Source organism: Halichoerus grypus, chromosome 15, assembly GCF_964656455.1.
Source record: "Halichoerus grypus chromosome 15, mHalGry1.hap1.1, whole genome shotgun sequence".
Classification (NCBI taxonomy): Eukaryota; Metazoa; Chordata; class Mammalia; order Carnivora; family Phocidae; genus Halichoerus; species Halichoerus grypus.
Genome location: NC_135726.1, coordinates 46,045,276 through 46,064,431, shown reverse-complemented (window position 1 = coordinate 46,064,431; position 19,156 = coordinate 46,045,276). Strand labels below are relative to the sequence as shown.

General features: G+C 38.6%; 1 protein-coding gene across 7 annotated transcripts; it reads left to right on the top strand.

Moving 5' to 3' along the window:
• Positions 1 to 1,908: 1,908 nt before the first annotated feature.
• On the top strand, positions 1,909 to 18,928 carry ZNF790 (zinc finger protein 790). Of its 7 annotated transcripts, XM_078063279.1 has the most exons (6): positions 2,154 to 2,277; positions 3,978 to 4,068; positions 9,007 to 9,088; positions 10,048 to 10,174; positions 10,470 to 10,565; positions 15,167 to 18,928. In XM_078063279.1, the coding sequence occupies exons 3-6, from the start codon at positions 9,080 to 9,082 to the stop codon at positions 16,834 to 16,836; spliced, it is 1,902 nt and encodes a 633-aa protein (XP_077919405.1). In that variant the 5' UTR covers positions 2,154 to 2,277; positions 3,978 to 4,068; positions 9,007 to 9,079; the 3' UTR covers positions 16,837 to 18,928. The 7 variants fall into 7 exon arrangements, with proteins under 7 accessions (XP_035970267.1, XP_035970266.1, XP_077919407.1 ...); XM_036114374.2 differs by lacking the exon at positions 3,978 to 4,068 and having other exon boundaries at positions 1,909 to 2,277; positions 10,051 to 10,174; XM_036114373.2 differs by lacking the exon at positions 3,978 to 4,068 and having other exon boundaries at positions 1,909 to 2,277.
• The last annotated feature ends 228 nt before the right edge of the window (positions 18,929 to 19,156 follow it).

Below are 19,156 nucleotides of genomic sequence, written 5' to 3'. Positions count from 1 at the left end.
GGTTTGGGTTTTTTGGTCTCTTGGGAGCATCTTGATTTTTTTTTTTTTTCCCTTGCCTTTTCATATGCCTTAAATTTTTGTTGTTGTTGTTGAAAGCCAGACATTTTGTTTAGGACAGGAGTGTGCAGAAAAGCCTTAACATAGCCGACCTGAGAATTCTTATCTTTAGAAGGCCTGTTTGCACAGTTGGTGCTTGGCTTGCATCTAGAACTTAGTTTTCCTGAGGGGGGTCCCGCTATCCTAATAAGAGTGGCTCAATATGCTTGTTTGTACAAATCAATAGTTTATGTTAAACACCTGCTTTCCTTCTGAAATTCTGGTATGCACCTGGCAGAAGCCGCCTTTGTGACCAGCCCACAATAAAATCTCTAGGTACTGAGTCTCTAATGAGCTTCTTCCCTGGTTGGCAACATTTCAAGTGTGTTGTCACAACTCGTTGCAGGGGAAATTAATATCCTGTGTGACTCTACTTGGAAAGGATCCTTGGAACTATGCACCTGGTTTTTCCTGGACTTTACTCCATGCACTTTTCCTCTTTGCTAATTTTGCTTTGTATTGTTTCACTGTGAGTTCTTCTAGAGAATCATTCAACCTTAGAGGGAGTATTGATCTTGGGGTCCCACAACACAGTACTAACTGAGGAAAATAATTTTCATGCCTGAATGGGCATACTTTTCCTGCGGAGTTTTAAGTTAATTCAATTAGGAGTTTTAACAACTAAGCAAGATAAATTCATGCAATTTGATTTGCATTTATATAAATTTGAAAGATAGATAACTGACAACCAAGATATTTGTGGGGTCCCCCAATCCGATGGGAGCCACCAAATGTGGGGTAACCTGAGCTGGTGGAAGCCTACTACACAGGCAGTGAAAGAATTCACCCAAGGCAGAATAAGGGTGATAGAAGTTTATTGACAGCAAAGCAGAGACTGCTGCGAGGCAGGGGTGGGGGGCTGTGGTTAAGGGGGGAAGGTGAGAAGGTATGGGAAGTATGGAATTTTTCTTTTTTGGTACCTGTGTCTACCCACTGGTCAGCTAGGGCTTATGATTCTTTTGAGGTGGGTCTCCTAAAGGGCCTGTTCGTATTCAGCCAGGGGGTTCCTGTGGGCCCTTCTACCTTACTGAGGTTTCCACTGTTCAGGTTGATTGCCTAAAAGCGGCCTCTACAATATTATTACCTTAACAGTCAGGCAGGATAGTGGTCAGCTAGGGACTGGGGATCAGAAATATCACATGCATAGGTCGTTTCTTCTTGAAATACCAACAATGTACTCTTCATTAGTATTGAGTAAAACTGAATGTACACATTCTATGCACTTTTCGTCAGGTATTTCCTATTTTACAATAAAAATATTTTAAAAGAAATTCTTTTTAAAGGCTGAATTTGAAAGTACTGAAAGAAACTACTCTGTCAGAAAACTTAGACATACTGTCCATCTAAATGATGAGCTCGGAGAAAAGGAAGCAAATTTTAAAAACTGGCAAATATTAACTTCAGCAAAAAAAAAAAAAAAAAAAAAAATGGCCAAGATATGAATAACATTTACAAAACACTAATGTAAGCTTGAATATTAATTTAAATCAAACTCTTTAAGGGTAATTGGAAGATGAGACTACGGTAAGTATTTGAGGATGTGAGAGATACCACACTTCCGTTAAAGAAGGAGCTCCCATGGCTTCGCAGAGAAGGGACACTCCTGGGGCCGGGCCCCTTCATCCTACCCCCAGGTCGATGCTAGGCACTGCCTAACGGGACCTTTCTGTCACACCATATCTGTCAGATGCCCAGACAGCGAACTCAAGCCGCGAAGAATTACACCCTTCCTCTGAGGGACTTTGGCCTACGGCCCTGAACTACATTTCCCAAGGGCCATCGCGTCCAAGGCTACTTCCGGTAAAGGCAGCATTTGTTCATTTGTCCAGGTTCCCAGACTGGGGCACACGTTTGTGGAGGAGCAGCGTGGAGGCCTTAGTGGAGTCTTGCGTTCTAAACGCGGCCTGGAACTAATGGAACTAATAGAAGCCCTCTGCCACGCATGTGAGCAGTTATGAGGGCAATGGTCTTTGTCGCGGGAAAGGATGGGGGCCGAGGCCAAGGCCTGTGAATTGAGATTGTCGGCTCTGGGCTCTGAAAGGCTGTCCAGGCTCTGACTGCGTTTTCCGATGCCCACCATAGCCGAAGCCGCTTCCTGTCCGCGCGCTGACGCTTCCAGGACCGTAGGAAGCATCGCGCCCGAATCCCAGCGGAACATTCTTGTAGAGACCGCAGGGTCAGGTAAGAGAGTTTTAGACCCAGAAGCGGAATGACCCCTGAGGGGCCAAGGCCACTGGGGAGGGCAGTGGGCAGTGAGGGACTGATGTTTTCGGAGTCTCAGGCTTTGCCAGCAAGTGGGTGTGGGAGGGAAGGTGGTAGGGAGCTGTGTATGTGTGTGTCCGCTCCCGCGCGATCACGGATGGGATCTGTGGGTGCTTGTGTGAAATTGTTACGGGAGCGGGATGTGGGGGTAATCGCTCAGGAGCTGTAGGGTTGGGGGTGTGTATGTGTGTGTGTTTGCATGCGCACGATGGTGAGGGGAGCTGTACGTGATTGTAATGACCATTTAGGTGTGACTGTACATGTATATGATTGTGACTGCACCACTGTGTGCCTGACCGTTTGTGTAAATGTGGTAGCAGCAGCTGTGGAGCCAGAAACAAAGAATATTGCATTTAGTAACAATCATAGTTATTCGTAAATGTGTGGAGAGCAGTTTCTGTGGTGGCCGTTAGTTGGGTTGAGTTGGGTCATGTAGAATGTGGGGAGAGGAATAGGAGACAGTGTAGAGAACATATCCCAAGAATTTCTCTGTAAATATGAGCAGAGAAATAGAAATAGAGAAATAGGGGAAATAACAACGTTGCAGTATATTGGTGATAATGAGCCACAAGAAAGGGAAAAGTAGAAATACAGGTGAGAATGAGTAAGCAAGGCTCATCTGTGTGTATGCAGTGCAACTCCAAGAATAAAAGAGGGTAGTAGTGTTGCAGAGAATGAGCCATGAGCTCAGGTTTTCAAAAAACAAGGGGAAATATCCTGTATTTGGTAGATGTCAGCAACAGTGAGGTGTGGTGAATTATAAATAATCTCATGGCATGAAATTCCAAGCTAGAGCTTTTTTGGAGGAGGAAGAGAGAAAAGTCTGAAAGCAGTAAGAACAAGGAGGATACCTGCCCTGCTTCCAGACCCAGTGGCAAGAAGCTGTGGCGGGTAGGAGAGGGAGATATTGAAAAGGCTGCAGAGTCCTCTGGGGAGAGCCAGGTTTCCCTTAGACCCAAAGGTGAAGGGAATATTCAAAAAGTGGTTGGGGATAGAAGAGGGGTTTGTTATTAATGAATTATGAATTCCAGAGGGCATACTAGAAAGTGTCAAGATTTGGGGAGGGATGAGAAGGGGGTACATTCAACTGATTGGGAGTACAGTGTCTGAATGGAGAGATTATCAGGAATCTAAGGCTTCTTATGATGGACATAAAAATGGATACAGGGGATATTGATGCTTATCCTGGTTGGATTCAAGACTGTTGGAGAGGAAGTGATGGGATAGAAGGAGGTGGATTTTTGAGTATCCATCAGAAAGAGAGGAGCCAAGGATAGAAGCTTTAAAGGTGGTTGGGGTAGGCAGAATAATGCCCCTGCAAAGATGTCCAGGTCCTAATCCCTGGAACCTGTGAATATTTTGCTTTACAGGGCAAAGGGGACTTTGCAAACAAGATTAAGTTAAGGACCTTGAAATAGAGAAATTATCCTAGATTATCCAACTAGGCCCAATGGATTCTCAAAGTCAGTAAACCTTTCCCAAGGGTTTAGAGTCAAGAGGGAGATAGAATCAAAGAAGAATGGTCAGAGATATGCAAAATTGCTGGCTGAAGGAAGGGAGCCAATGTTGGTGGCCTCTAGACTCTGGAAAACATAAGGAAATAAATAATTCTCCCTTAGAGCCTACAGAAAGGAACACAGCCCTGCTGACACCTTGATCTTAGCCCAATGAGAACCATCTCAGACTTTTACCTAACTGCCTAAGTGTAAGGTAATAAATTTGTATTATTTTAAGCCACTGTGTTTATGCTAATTTGTTGCTCAGTAGTAGAAAACCAATATAGTGGTATAGTGTCTTAGCCTTAGTGCTATGGAAGGGTCTTGAGCCCTGTGACATGAAGGGAACTCAATCCCTATTGATAAAATTGAGGAATTCAGGTAAGGCACAATAGGCCCCCTCTTTGCTTGTAATTTCCAGTTTTGCTGCATTATGATATATTTTTTAAATGTTTTATTTATTTATTCATGAGAGTCAGAGAGAGAGAGAGAGAGGCAGAGGGAGAAGCAGGCTCCCCGCCTAGCAGGGAGCCTGATGTAGGACTCGATCCCAGGACCCTGGGATCATGACCTTAGCTGAAGGCAGTCGCTTAACCATCTGAGCCACCCAGGCACTCTGCATTATGATATTTTTTAACGTTGGAATTTAATGAATTTTTCTTAGTGATCTAATATATGGCCAGTCTATAGTGCTTGTTTTCCACTTGATTTGTCTTTGATTGACAAAAATGTATTAAAATACTCTGTGAATGAAGTTTTATCTTACATAACCTGTAGCTTCTGCTTTATTGAAGTTGCTGCTGTTGGTTGATATATGTTCATCATCATCATCATTATTATTATTATTATTTTTAGAGAGAGGGGTAGGGGGAGAGGCAGAGAGAGAATCTTAAGCAAGCTCCATGCCCAGTACAGAGCCTGATGCGGGACTCTATCTCACGACCCTGAGATCATGACCTGAGCCCAAATCAAGAGTTGGATGCTTGACCAACTGAGCCACCCAGGTGAACCTAGATATTCATAATTATTTTTATTGTGAATTGGAGGCTTTGGTATTTTAGCATGCTCAAGATCATAGCCCCTGCTTATTTTTTTAATAAACAAATTGCTTTTCTTTTTTTAATTTATTTTTTAATTTTTTAAGTAGGCTCCACACCCAGCATAGAGCCCAATGGGGGTCTTGAGCTCACAACCCTAAGGTCAAGACCTGAGCTGAGATCAAGAGTTGGACGCTTAACCAACTCTACCACCCAGGCGCCCCTGCTTATTTTTTTGTTTGTTTTCATTTGCCTTGTATATATTTCTCCATAATTTGTAAAATGAACTTTTTATTGAAATTTATCATATATATAGTCAAGTGTATAAATGATAATACAATAAAAAATTTCCTGAAATTTTCTCTATTCTCTCTTTAAAGGCAGAAATATGTCCTCTAGTAGTTTAGAAAGCACCCATGTGAGTAATATTCCCTAAGCTCTTGGAGCATAGAACTTTTTATATCCTTTATATTTGAAGGACAGCTTGGCTGCATATAAAATCTTCGGTTCTGTCATTTATTTTCCCACAAGTATATTGGAGAGACTACTCACTATTTGGGGCTCTGAATTTAGCAGTGGAGAAGTCTAACAACGGAATTTCCTTTTTCTCATAGGTAACTTGATATTTTTATCTTGATTTCCCAGGGGTTTTAGGTTAATAATTTTATTAGGAAATGTTTTGGTACTGACAATTCTGAATCATTTCTCCCTGCAATATGGTGTGTGTCTTTTCATTATGTATATTCATGCTTTATTTCAGGAAATTATTTTTAATGTTAAAAATGTAGTTTTTAATATTTGTTCTCTTCCTTGATTTGGATTTCATCTGTAGGGGTCTGCTTATTTGCAAGTTGGATTATCTCTGACTTGCACTGTTTTCTTCCAATAATTGTCATCTCTTTCTTTGTTTTATTTTGCTCTACTCACTAATTTCTGTATTCTTTGTCCATGCACTTTCTGTGGTATTTGTCATAGCTTGTGCTTGTTTGTTCTTCATTTCTAAAGTGATTTTGCCTATGTTCTCTTTCACTTTTGAATTCAACTCTCACATGTAGTCTGCTCATCACTTCCTTCCCATTCCTGAAATCATTGTAATATTTGGGCACGTAGTCTTGCCTCAGAGCTGTGATTATATCAGAAATTATTTTTTAAAAATAAATAAAAATAAAAATAATTATTTTACTCATACTGGAATGTTGGATAATAATTTTAATCTTCTCCAGTGTCTTTTAGGCAGTTTTCTTTATACATAGGGAATTTTGGCACTCTTTTCAAACATATCTAACAATATCTTGGGACACAATGGTTCTAATTTTATTTTTTTTGAAGGTGATAGATTATCTCAGAATAGCTGTCACTGGTGCTTTCCTGTGAAAAAGTAGTTTTTAGGTTCTTCTGCCCAGGAGTTCTCTCTCCTCTGTTACTACAATGGGAGACATTTTCTTTAAAATACAGTTCCTCTGCGGAGAAAGGGGAACAAACCCTCTTGCACTGTTGGTGAGAATGCAAACTGGCGCAGCCTTTGTGGAAAACAGTATGGAGGTTCCTCAAAAAGTTTAAAATAGAACTATCCTGTGACCCGGCAATTGCAATATTAGTTATTTACCCAAAGGATACAAAAATACAGATTCAAAGGGATACACACACCCTGATGTTTTTAGCAGCAGTATCAACAATAGCCAAACTATGGAGGGAGCCCAAATGTCCATGAACTGATGAATGGATAAAGAAGACGTGGTTTATACACACACACACACACACACACACACACACACAATGGAATATTACTCAGCCATCACAAAGCATGAAATCTTGCCCTTTGCAACAACATGGATGGAGCTAGAATGTATTATGCTACGTGAAATAAGTCAGTCAGAGAAAGACAAATACTGTATGATTTCACTCATGGGTGGAATTTAAGAAAGAAAACAGATGAATATATGGGAAGGGGAAATGAAAAAAAGGAGAGTGAAACAAGCTATAAGAGACTCTTAACAATAGAGAACAAACTAAGGGTTGATAGCGGGAGGTGGGGGAGGGATAGGCTAGATGGGTGATGGGTATTAAGGAAGGCACTTGTTATGATGAGCACTGGGTGTTGTATGTAAATGATGAATCATTGAATTCTATTCCAGAAACCAATATTGTACTGTATGTTAACTACCTAAAATTTAAATTAAAAATAAGTAAATAAAATAAAATATGGTTCCTTTGAACAGCCAGGTTTTCTTTGTTGTTCAGAACATAACCTGGTTCAGAAGGCCTCCTACTATCAGTTCTGAGTTCCCCAGTGTCTTCTCTGCTGCAATTAAAGAATATAGCCAGGGGTGCCTGGCTGGCACAATTGGAAGAGCATGTGACTCTTGATCTTGGGGTTGTGAGTTTGAGCCCCACATTGGGTATAGAGTTCACTTTTTAAAAAATTTTAAAAAAAGAGAGGATACAGCTAAGATCCCAACTTATTTGATGAAGCCGGTATTACCCAGATACCAAAACCAGACAAAGCTTATCTCATAAGAATTTGAGCACAATAATCCTCAACAAAATATTAGCAGACCAAGTCCAGCAATGTATAAAATGAATTATACAACATGATGAAGTGGAATATATCCCAGGAATGCAAGGTTGTCTGAACATCCAAAAATCAATTGATGTGATACATCATATCAATAGAATAAAAAACAAAAATCACATAGTCATTTTCTTAGATACAGAAAAAGCATTTGACAAAAGCCAATACCTTTTCATTTAAAAAATACTCTATAAACTAGGAATGAAAGGGAATTTCTTTAACTTGGTATAGGGCACCTACAGAAATCCTATAGCTAACATATTTGATAGTGAATCTCTGAATGTTTTCCCCCTAAGATCAGGAATAAGACAAGAATGACTGCTTTTGCCACTTCTATTCAGTATTGTACTGGAGATTTTACAGAGCAGTTAGGCAAGAAAGAAGAAATAAAAAACATCTAGGAAAAGAAGTTAAACCGTCTCTATCTACACATGACATGATTTTTTTTAATATAGAAAATCCTAAGGAATCCACACACAAAAAAAACCTATTAGAACTAATAAAGGAGTTTAGAGAAGTTTTAAGAGGACACCTGGGTGGCTCAGTCAGTTAAGCATCTGCCTTCAGCTAGGGCCCTGATGGGATCGAGTCCCACCCGCAACAGGCTCCTTGCTCAGTGGGGAGCCTGCTTCTCTCTCTGCCTGCAACTCCCCTTGCTTGTGTGTGCTCTCTCTCACTCTCACTCTCTGACAAATAAATGAAATCTTAAAAAAAAAAAAAGTTTTAGGGCATAAGATGAATAGATAAAAATCAAGCGTAGGGGCACCTGGGTAACTCAGTTAAGCGTCCAACTCTTGATTTTGGCTCAGGTCATAACCTCAGGGTTGTGAGACCAAGCCCCGCATTAGGCTCTGCACTGGGCATGGAGCCTGCTGAAGATTCGCTCTCTGCCTCTCCCTCTGCCCCTCCCCGCCCAATCAAATGTGTATTTATACATTTGCAATGAAGAATCCAAAAATGACATTTAGAAAACAATTCCATTCACAATAGCATCAAAAAGCATAAAATATTTAGGAATAAATTTAATAAGTGAAGTGTAAAACTTGTACTCTGAAAACCAAAAACAAGTATTCGAACATAAAAACTTGTACACAAAGGTTCATAGCAGCATATTTATAACAGTCAAAAGGTAGAAACAACCCAAATGTCCATTAATGGATAAATGGGTAAACAAAAATGTGGTCTAGTCATACAATGGAATATTATTCGGCTATAGAAAGGAATGAAATACTGATACATGCTACAACTTGGATGAACCTCGAAAGCATTATGCTAAATGAGATAGACTAGTCACAGTAAGTTTACATATTGTATGATTCCATTCATATGAAAGTCCAGAATAGGGAAATCTATAGAGACAGAAAGTGAATTAGTGGTTACTTAGGACTGGGAAAAAGGGAGGGAGAATGAGTCACTTGGGTTTTGGTTTGGGCCAGGATTTCTGTAGACTCCCTCTGATCTTTCTTCAGGGAAGAAAATGGAATTCTTAGTCCATCTGAAAGCTCTGAGGTAAACCTGACCTCTCCTGATTCCTTCCTTCTAGCTCTGCTTTCTCAGGACTCTGCTTCACCAGGAGAGGAGTCTAGAAGACTGATTGATTCTTGGAATTTTAAGTCATGGCCCATGTGAGTTGGAATTGCCTCTCTCCAAAATTATAATCATTTATATCACATCATATGAATACTTTTTTATCCTTAAGCTGCTTACTTGAGTCACTATTCATTGTGGTAAGTGATAGCCATGAAACAGTCCACTGCCTTCCTAGGTGTCCCTCTTCTCTCCAACACGGCATTCAGCACCTCCCATGTCCTAATACTTTGGCAGAGCACTGAAGGAGGAGAAATATTTTTCCTTAGAGGAAATAGTAGAGACTTTCTTTTCAAATCTGTGGCTTAAGAAGTTGGAACTGAGTGGGTCAAAGGGATACTCTACATGAAAGCTTTTATTTACTCTGTAGAATGGGGTGTTTCAATTAGTAAAGGTGAGAGTTGGTGTTGGTTGGTGTTCCGTTTTATTAGTTGGCAAAGTTCAGAGAGATCTGGGATCTTGCCAGGAAATCAGTGAGAGATTAATATTATTAACAAGACATGTGTTGATTGTCAGCTACTTATCTGAGAGCCCAGAGATTTTATACACTCCCACAGAAAATGGTATTCAGTTAGGAAGTGTGTCTTCTAAGAATCCTTTCAACTTCAGCTAACAGAAAATTCAACTAAAAGTAGCCTAAGGGGGAAAAAAGTGTTTGTCACATAATAAAACTGGAGTTAGTCCTGTAAGCCTGGCGTGGCATCCCCGTGGTATCAACAAAGAACTCTTAATTCTGGGCTGCCATCCTGTTGTCTGGTGTTTGTCCCTGGAAGGTCATAAGGATGTTGTGACTGAACAACAGAAGATTTTAAGAGCATATAGGCACTCAGCTTCAGTCACACTAATTTCCATGTCATTCCCCTATACTACAGGCAGCCAACTTCCGTTTTTTGCTCAGTGAGAATACTGCTTCCTATGGTGCGCGTTTTCATTTCTTCTCCCTTCTATCTAAAAGATTATTTAATTTCACTGTCGATGCTTGGGTTGTTTGTTTCAGCAGTTGATGATGTTCAGGGATGTGGCTGTAGACTTCTCTCAGGAGGAGTGGGAATGCCTAGGCTTGGAACAGAGACATTTGTACAGAGATGTGATGTTGGAGAACTACAGCAACATGATCTCACTGGGTAAGATTCAGAATCTAACCCCAGAAGTTTCTGATTTCTACATTGTGAATTTTTGAATTGTCTTTTAAGTGTCTAGGGGAATTCCTGACTTCTTTCTGGGAAAATGGTTTATGCTTTATAAATTTGGTAATAGTCATCATCAGTGGGAACCTCTATCTTCTCCATCCTTTAGAAATACTTCATGCCTTTTCTTGCTCTTCCTATAATTGTCTCTCTTCCTTCATAACCGAGGGACTAGTTGCAAATTTTGAAATCTTTACCACATGGTCATTTCCTGTTTCTTATCTCTGATCAGGACTTTGCATTTATCAGCCAGATGTGTTCTCTTTACTGGAGAAGGGGAAAGAGCCCTGGATGGTTTTACGGGATGAGACAAGAGGACCTTGCCCAGGTGAGTGAGGGCTGAGCCAGCACAGGGACGCCATCATTGTAGATAAGAGCCCAGATGTTTAGTGAGGCAGCGGCCTCTCTGAAATATTGGCCTCGAGTCTCCTCCTCAAGGGATAAAAACCTATGGATAAAGATCTGAGACCTAGAGTCAAAAGTAACCTTTCACCATGAATTTCCAAATGACCCTTCTCTTCACCTCCAAATACCACTCTAATTCAGTACTCTTCAAATTCTTTCCCTCATGTTATAAAAAGGTAAGTGTCATTCTTTTTCTCCAGTAGTCAGTTTATCAATGCTTTGACTCAATTTCTTTCTATCTCTCTTTTTTTCATTTAGATATTTGTAAATGTCTTCATTTAGATATTTGTAAATTTCTCCCTAGAAAAACTTTTGACCCCGTTTTTATTTTGCCTACTGTATCTTGAATTTTTCTTATTTTGCCTAAATTTCTCCTTGCTTCTGCATTTCCTGCACTAATTCGTTCTTTTAACCAACATTTATTGATTTTCCAGTTTCATTTTGGGATAAGAAGAGTTAACAAAGAGTATATAACCTATTAAGAAACTTGTATTCTTTTCTGTGACTGGAACATGTCCATAAATTTTGGCAAAATAAGCTCTACATTAAGAGAAGGCCTGATAGGCTGCTTAGTTGAAAATCAGGATAATAGGTGAAAATGGCTTCTGGTTACAGTGAATAGTAAGCGGCAGAAGAGAGTTTAAGGCTAGTGAAGGACAACAGGGGCGTCTGGGTGGCTCAGTCATTAAGCGTCTGCCTTCGGCTCAGGTCATGATCCCAGGATCCTGGGATTGAGCCCCGCATAGGGCTCCCTGCTCCGCGGGAAGCCTGCTTCTCCCTCTCCCACTCCTCCTGCTTGTGTTCCCTCTCTGGCTGTGTCTCTCTCTGTCAAATAAACAAATAAAATCTTAAAAAAAAAAAAAAAGGCTAATGGAGGACAACAAAGAGACTGCAATGTCATAAAAGACAAGTCCAGGCTGTCAAGAGGAAACAAGGTGCATATTTGGCAAGTTGAGGCTAATTGATGAATTTTCTATTATGGGCAGAACTCAGATTGAAGTAACGTATTCTTGGAGCTTTTTTTTTTCCCCCACAGTATTTGTTAGTTGTTTATTTAGGAGTTGTGTGTTTTTTTTGAAATATCAAGGAAAAAGGGTGCCTGGGTGGCTCAGTCGTTAAGCGTCTGCCTTCGGCTCAGGTCATGATCCCAGGGTCCTGGGATTGAGCCCCTCATCAGGCTCCCTGCTCCTCAGGAAGCCTGCTCCTCGCTCTCCCACTCCCCCTGCTTGTGTTCCCTCTCTCATTGTCTCTCTCTCTGTCAAATAAATAAATAAAATCTTAAAAAAAAAAAAAAAGAAATATCAAGGAAAGAAAATAAATTTTATTTCCTTATTGGAATTATGGTTTTGAACTCCAGAGGTTATATTTGTGTTCTAAAATCGTTCTTTTGAGCGCCTGGGTGGCTCAAGTCGTTAAGCGTCTGCCTTCGGCTCAGGTCATGATCCCAGAGTCCTGGGATCGAGCCCCACGTCGGACTCCCTGCTCAGCGGGAAGCCTGCTTCTCCCTCTCCCACTCCCCCTGCTCATGTTCCCTCTCTCACTGTGTCTCTCTCTGTCAAATAAATAAATAAATAAAATATTTTAAAAAAATAAAATAAAATAGGGGGCGCCTGGGTGGCTCAGTCGTTAAGCGTCTGCCTTCGGCTCAGGTCATGATCCCAGAGTCCTGGGATCGAGCCCCGCATGGGCTCCCTGCTCTGCGGGAAGCCTGCTTCTCCCTCTCCCACTCCCCCTGCTTGTGTTCCCTCTCTCGCTGTGTCTCTCTCTGTCAAATAAATAAAATAAAATCTTTAAAAAAAAAAAAAAAAAAAAAATCGTTCTTTTTCTGAACTATTGATAGCTAAAACAACTTAAATGAATCTCCAGGATATTGTGCTGAATGAAAAATGCCAAAGGTCACATGCCAAATGAATCCAATTATAGAACATTTTGGAAATCACTAAATTATAAAGATTGAAAATATATTAGTGGTTGCCAGGGGTTAGGGATGGAAAGGGGAGTGGTGGTCATAGTTATGGCTATAAAGATGTAGCACAAGAGGTAGAATCTATGTAATAATGGTTTAGGTCTATATCTTGATTGTGGTTGGTGGTGATTACAAGAATCCACATATGTGATAAATGACATAACTATACATATTCATTGTGCCAATGTCAGTTACATGATTTTGATACTGTGCTTTAATTATGTAAGATGTGTTCATCAGGCAAAACTGGGTAAAGGGTACTCTTTGCAACTTATTGTGAATCTATAATTACAGTTGACCCTTGAACAACTTGAGGGGTTTAGGGATGCCAACCTTTGCACAGTCAAAAATTCATGTAGGGGCACCTGGGTGGCTCAGTTGGTTAAGTGTCTGACTCGGTTTTGGCTCAGGACATGATCTCAGGGTCATGAGATCGAGCACCGCTTCAGGCTCCGTGCTCAGTAGGGAGTCTGCTTAAGATTCTCTCCCTCTCCCTCTGCCCCTCCCCCACTTGCTTGAAAGCTCTCTCTCTCTGTAAAATAAATAAATCGTTTAAAAAATTAATGTATAAATTTTAACTTCCCAAAAACTTAACTACTAGTAGCTTACTGTTGACTGGAAACCTTACTGATAACATAAATTAACATATACTTTATATGTTATATGTGTTATATAATGGATTCTTAAAGTAAGCTAGAGAAAAGAAAATGTTATTAAGAAAATCATAAGAGGGGCACCTGGGTGGCTCAGTCGTTAAGCATCTGCCTTTGGCTCAGGTCATGATCCCGGGGTCCTGGGATTGAGCCCCGCATCGGGCTCCCTACTCCGCAGGAAGCCTGCTTCTCCGTCTCCCACTCCCCCTGCTTGTGTTCCCTCTCTCACTGTCTCTCTCTCTGTCAAATAAATAAATAAAATCTTAAAAAAAAAAAGAAAATCATAAGAAAGAAACCATAAATTTACAATACTGGAAAAAAATCCATGTGTTAAGTGGACCTGTGCGGTTTAAACCTGTGTTGTTCCAGGGTCAACTGTATTTCAAAATAAAAGTTTTTATAACATAGTATGTTTTCCCAATCCTCTTGATAAATCTCTTTAAAAAACATATTAATATCTCTAATGTCATACAGAAAAATAAGCGCTCAGTCAAGCTCAGTAATTTTCTCATAACCTAAAGATGGTGTTAGTAAACAGAACTGAGCCTGAAACTGTATTCTGTCCTTTTTCTGCTACAATACACTATTACTTACACATGTAACTGAACTGCCTTTCAACTTACTCTGTCACTGCTAGAGTACTTGTTCCGTTCCCAGCTCTACTCCCAAGAAAAATTTATTACATAACCACATGACAGTTTCATCAAATCTGGCACATATCAAAAATGAGTCACAGAGTGGTCCTACTTATTCCTAGCTCATGCCAGGCTCTTTGCCCTTGGCAACTTCTCAAACTATTTTCCTTTTTGAACTATCACCCAATCACCCATAATTATGTCCTTTAACCTAAGTGCAACACACCTGTGTGACTGAGTTCCTACTGTCTATTAACTCTAGACTAGATTACTTCCCACATATTAGACTGATACTCTATTTCCCAACATTACTGTTTTTAAGCTCAGAATTATATAAGACATTCATCATAGTATCTTCCATAGTACTTGAAAATTTGTAGATACTTTCTGTAATATTTTCAGTGGCCTTGCATAGAAGGGAAAGGAAGAGGAGACCTAGGGAAAGGCTTGAAAGCATAAAGCAGAATGGATGAGCAATACTATAAACTCAAGAATAAAGAAAACAAAAGCACCTTGGTTGGAGTCATGTGACCAAAAGATGGCTTGGCTACGCACCGTGGAGGAAATGAGCAGGGTGAAGTCTTTGCAAAGGCAAATTGAAAATGATTAAGTAGGCATGATTACATTTCTGCATATTTGTCTTTGAGTTAGTTTAGATATGCTTTTGTTTCCTCCTATCTGTACAGAAAGTAATATGGAAGCAGTTTATGTACTCATTTCAGTAAAGATGGAAGCAACTAGACAGTGAGGTGTATTACCTTATTATATGATTAAATGATCCCAATTGTGCTTCCTGGTACTTGGTTTTTGTAAGATCCTTTACTCTACCCTAAATTCCCCCCATTTCTTCCTTTTTTTTTTTTTTTTTGTCTTGTAATGTATTTTTTACAGAATTATGTTTTTAATGCCTAACATATGCTAAGGGTTGATTTACCATACTGAGTGAAACAGTCTTATCTTTACATTGGCATTCCATGACTGGGTGGTACCTGAATAACCTTTTTTTTTTTTTTAAATTGAACTGCTCAGATGAATTTGACGAAAACAAAGCTTTTATATATCTAATCACTCACCTCAACTTTTATTAGTTCTCTTTAATTTCTAGTTATTTTTTGCCCCTTTTTCATATTGCCCGGAATTTGAGAATTTCTTAAGTCATTCACTTCTTGTGTGCCTTACGTAATTTAGGATTTGCTTTTTATATCTACATTGGACATTTTGATTCTTTTTGAACAGTAAAACAGTATGAATTTATCTTCTTATCTTTCAGACATGCAGTCCAGATGTCAGAGCAAGAAGTTATCACAAAAAAATGTCACTTTTGAGAGAGAATTGACTCAATTGGAAATTTGTAAAAAACACAGCCTTGAATATTTGTGTTTGAGGGGTGATTGGGAAAGCAAAGGTCAGTTTGAAACACAACATGAAAATCAGGAAGAATGTTTTAAGCAGGTTATACTCGCTGGTGAAAAAATGTCCACTTCTAAACATCACACAGCTTTTAATGTACATCACAAACAGAATACAGGAAAGAAACTGAATGAATTTAAAGAATGTGGGAAAGCCTTTCCTTCTGGCTCAGACTGTACTCAACATCAAGTAATTCACACGAGGGAGAAATTTTGCGAAGATAAGGAATATGAGAAGACCTTTCTTTCTGATTCAGAACTTACTCAATATCAGACAGTTCACACTGCTAAGAAAACTTATGAATGTAAAGAATGTGGGAAGGCGTTTAGTTTGCGTTCAAGTCTTACTGGTCATAGGAGGATTCATACTGGTGAAAAACCTTTTAAATGTAAGGAATGTGGGAAGGCCTTTAGATTTCATTCACAACTTAGTGTCCATAAGCGTATTCATACTGGTGAGAAGTCTTATGAATGTAAGGAATGTGGGAAGGCCTTTAGTTGTGGCTCAGATCTTACACGACATCAGAGAATTCATACTGGTGAGAAACCCTATGAATGTAATGAATGTAGGAAGGCCTTTAGTCAGCGATCACATCTTACTAAACATCAGAGAATTCACACTGGTGAAAAACCTTATGAATGTAAGGAGTGTGGAAAAGCTTTTACTCGTGGCTCACACCTAACTCAACATCAGAGAACTCACACTACTGAGAAATCTCATGAATGTAAGGAATGTGGAAAAGCCTTTATTCGTGGTTCAAATCTTGCTCAACATCAGAATGTTCATGTTGGTAGGAAACCCTATGAATGTGAGAAATGCGGAAAAGCCTATATCTGGAGCTCACACCTTGCTCGACATCAACGAATTCATACTGGTAGGAAACCTTATGAATGTAAGCAATGTGGGAAGACATTTATTTGGGCCTCATATCTTGCTCAACATGAGAAAATTCATAATGAGAGGAAAGTCTATGAATGTAAGGAATGTAGAAAGACCTTTCTTCATGGCTCGGAGTTTAATCGACATCAAAAAATTCATACTGGTGAGAGAAACTATGAATGTAAGGAATGTGGAAAGACCTTTTTTCGTGGTTCAGAACTTAATCGACATCAGAAAATCCATACTGGAAAGAGACCATATGAATGTGAAGAATGTGGAAAAGCCTTTCTCTGGGGTTCACAACTTACTCGACATCAGAGAATACATACTGGTGAGGAACCTTATGTATGTAAGGAATGTGGGAAATCTTTTATCTGGGGTTCACAACTTACACGACATAAGAAAATTCATACTGATACAGATTCCTATGAATGTAAGGAAAGTAGCCAGATCTTTGGTCACCATCCATATTTTACTGAACAGAAAATTCACAATGGTAAGAATCTCTATCAATGGAAAGACTATGGGAACACCTTTAGTCAGGACTCAGACTTTGCTCAACACCAGGGTATTTACACTTTAGAGAAATCCTATGAATATAAAAATTTTGAGACATTTTCTCCAAGCTCTCACTTTATTTCACTCTTATAAAATCTTATGATATAAAAATATTCATGACTCATTAATTGATGTCTGTTAATTTCTTCTTTTGAGAAACCCCACAAGTGTAAGTAATATTGGAAGACTGTCAGAGCACATAACACACTCAACAGCAGAGAATTCATAATGCAATCTGTATTAATACAGGAAAGCATTTACTGAATAATTTTCCATTTGGAATACCAGAGTAAAACCCTATGAATAAGATGACACTGTGATTCTCTTTTGAGTCACTCTTAAAGCATTCTCCACATCATTGATATTATTCTGCATAGAATTTAAATCTAACTCGTGTAGGGCAACCTTCCATCACTTTTTAAATCTTGTTACACTTTCACAAAATTACACTAAAGGTGAATTTCTGTTACGTAATTAATCTTGGAAAGCCTTGAGCTATGTCATACAACTTATTTGGTATGCCTTAGTTCCAACATATCTGTATTTTTTGGAAAGTAACTCAAATCTGTGTCTGTTTCCTTACTTATTTGATTATAAGGGTTAAATGAGCTTGACAACTTAAATGATGTCATGACCATCATTAATATTAGTATTAGATCATTTCTATGAGATAAAGACCTTGACAATATAATGAATATAGACAAATATGCCATCTGTATATGTATCTTATTGAACAGTAGGATAATTCTGAAGAAAAACCAGTAAAACAGAATGAAGGGAAGAAAGCTTTGAATCAGTATTCATTTGCTGCACCAGAAAATCCGTACTATAAAGAAAGCCTTATGGTTTTAATGAAAATGGGGTAGTTGAGTGCTCAGCAATGTTTTTTGTTTTGTTTTTGAAGGCATTTGGAAGTGATTTGTCTCTAACAAATTTCTAAGGCCAAATGTCCTATCCATTTTATCACCACAGTTAAAATTTAGAAATTAGAAAATGGCCAAATGAATCCTGACCTCTTGGAAATTTATCAATAATTATCAAAGTAATAAGCAAATCAAAAAAATTACAGGCTATTTAGTTGTGAATGATAATGAAACTCCTGTATATCAAATCCTATGAACATGACCATGGCAGTTCTCAATGGAAATTACTCTATGTAGATAACTAAAACAATTGAGGGCAGTTTACCTCTTGTCACCATTGTATCTCCACACTTATGAAAGTGCCTGTTATGTTGTGGAGTCCAAATATTTGTCAAATTAAATAATGATTACTGAACTAAACAAGCTAATGCCCCAATGGGTGTTTGAATTAATGGAGAGTTTTAATGAAAATAAAGCAAAAATCATGGAATAAAGAACAATACAAAAGGTTTTTTTTATTTTAGGTCAAAATGTTTCTTTGAAGAAAACTATTATTACTAAACTTTGGCAATGCTTTCACATTATAAGAAAGAATTCTGATGTATGTTTTAGAGGATATTTTTAATGGTAATATAAATAGATGTAAGCCTTATTAGATCCAACTTTTTAAATAGAGTATGGTTTATTTTCTAGGAAAACATTTTAAATGATTAAATTTCAAGAGTAACTGAAAGGGGCCAAAAAAATTTAACAATTGGAAGAAATAATCTTTAAAAATCATGTAGGAGCAGATAATTGTACAGGCTACCCCCTGAAGGAACAGAAAATCCTATGGAAAAATTGCGAGCAGATGCTAAAGACTAACATAATTCTGATTAATAAAATGAGATGTTAAGTAGCCCTTGAACAACAAATTCCAGAATAATTTCACTCATGAACATACATAGAAAAAACTAACACAGTAGTCAAATGATATTTACCCAGAATGTTTAAACTCTGATCTGGATGGGTGATAATTCTGTAGTTTACACATAACTGCAAGATATCAATGATGAAGATGTACCTTATCAGTTCAGTACTTAATTTATTCTAAGAGTATTTTCTTGGTACCTTTTAGTATTATGTAAGTTAAAGAATGCTGAGCTTATATACATGTATTTAGCACAGTTATAATTCGGTTCTTTAACAGTAGCTAAACAGTATTAGGGAACAGTAGTTCCCTCCCAAATTACTGTCTTCTGTGGAATTTCTCAACTCACATGGGAAAAATGAATTTTTTTTGTTATATTACTTTGTTGTAATAAACCAGCCATTTTCATTCATGCTGACTATTTCTTTTAAGGTGATGAATCCACTGAGAAAAATAACTTTCTGGACATCCATATACAGATAAATATGGGGCATTCCTTTTTCCTTTTGCCTTGACTTCTGTGTTGAGTTTAGTATCAGTGTGCATATCAGGTACTCCTTTCTCCCTCATTGTGAATTCCTGGATCTCCTTGAATGCCTACGGTACATGTTTCTTGAACCCCTTTCCATTGGTATGTTTG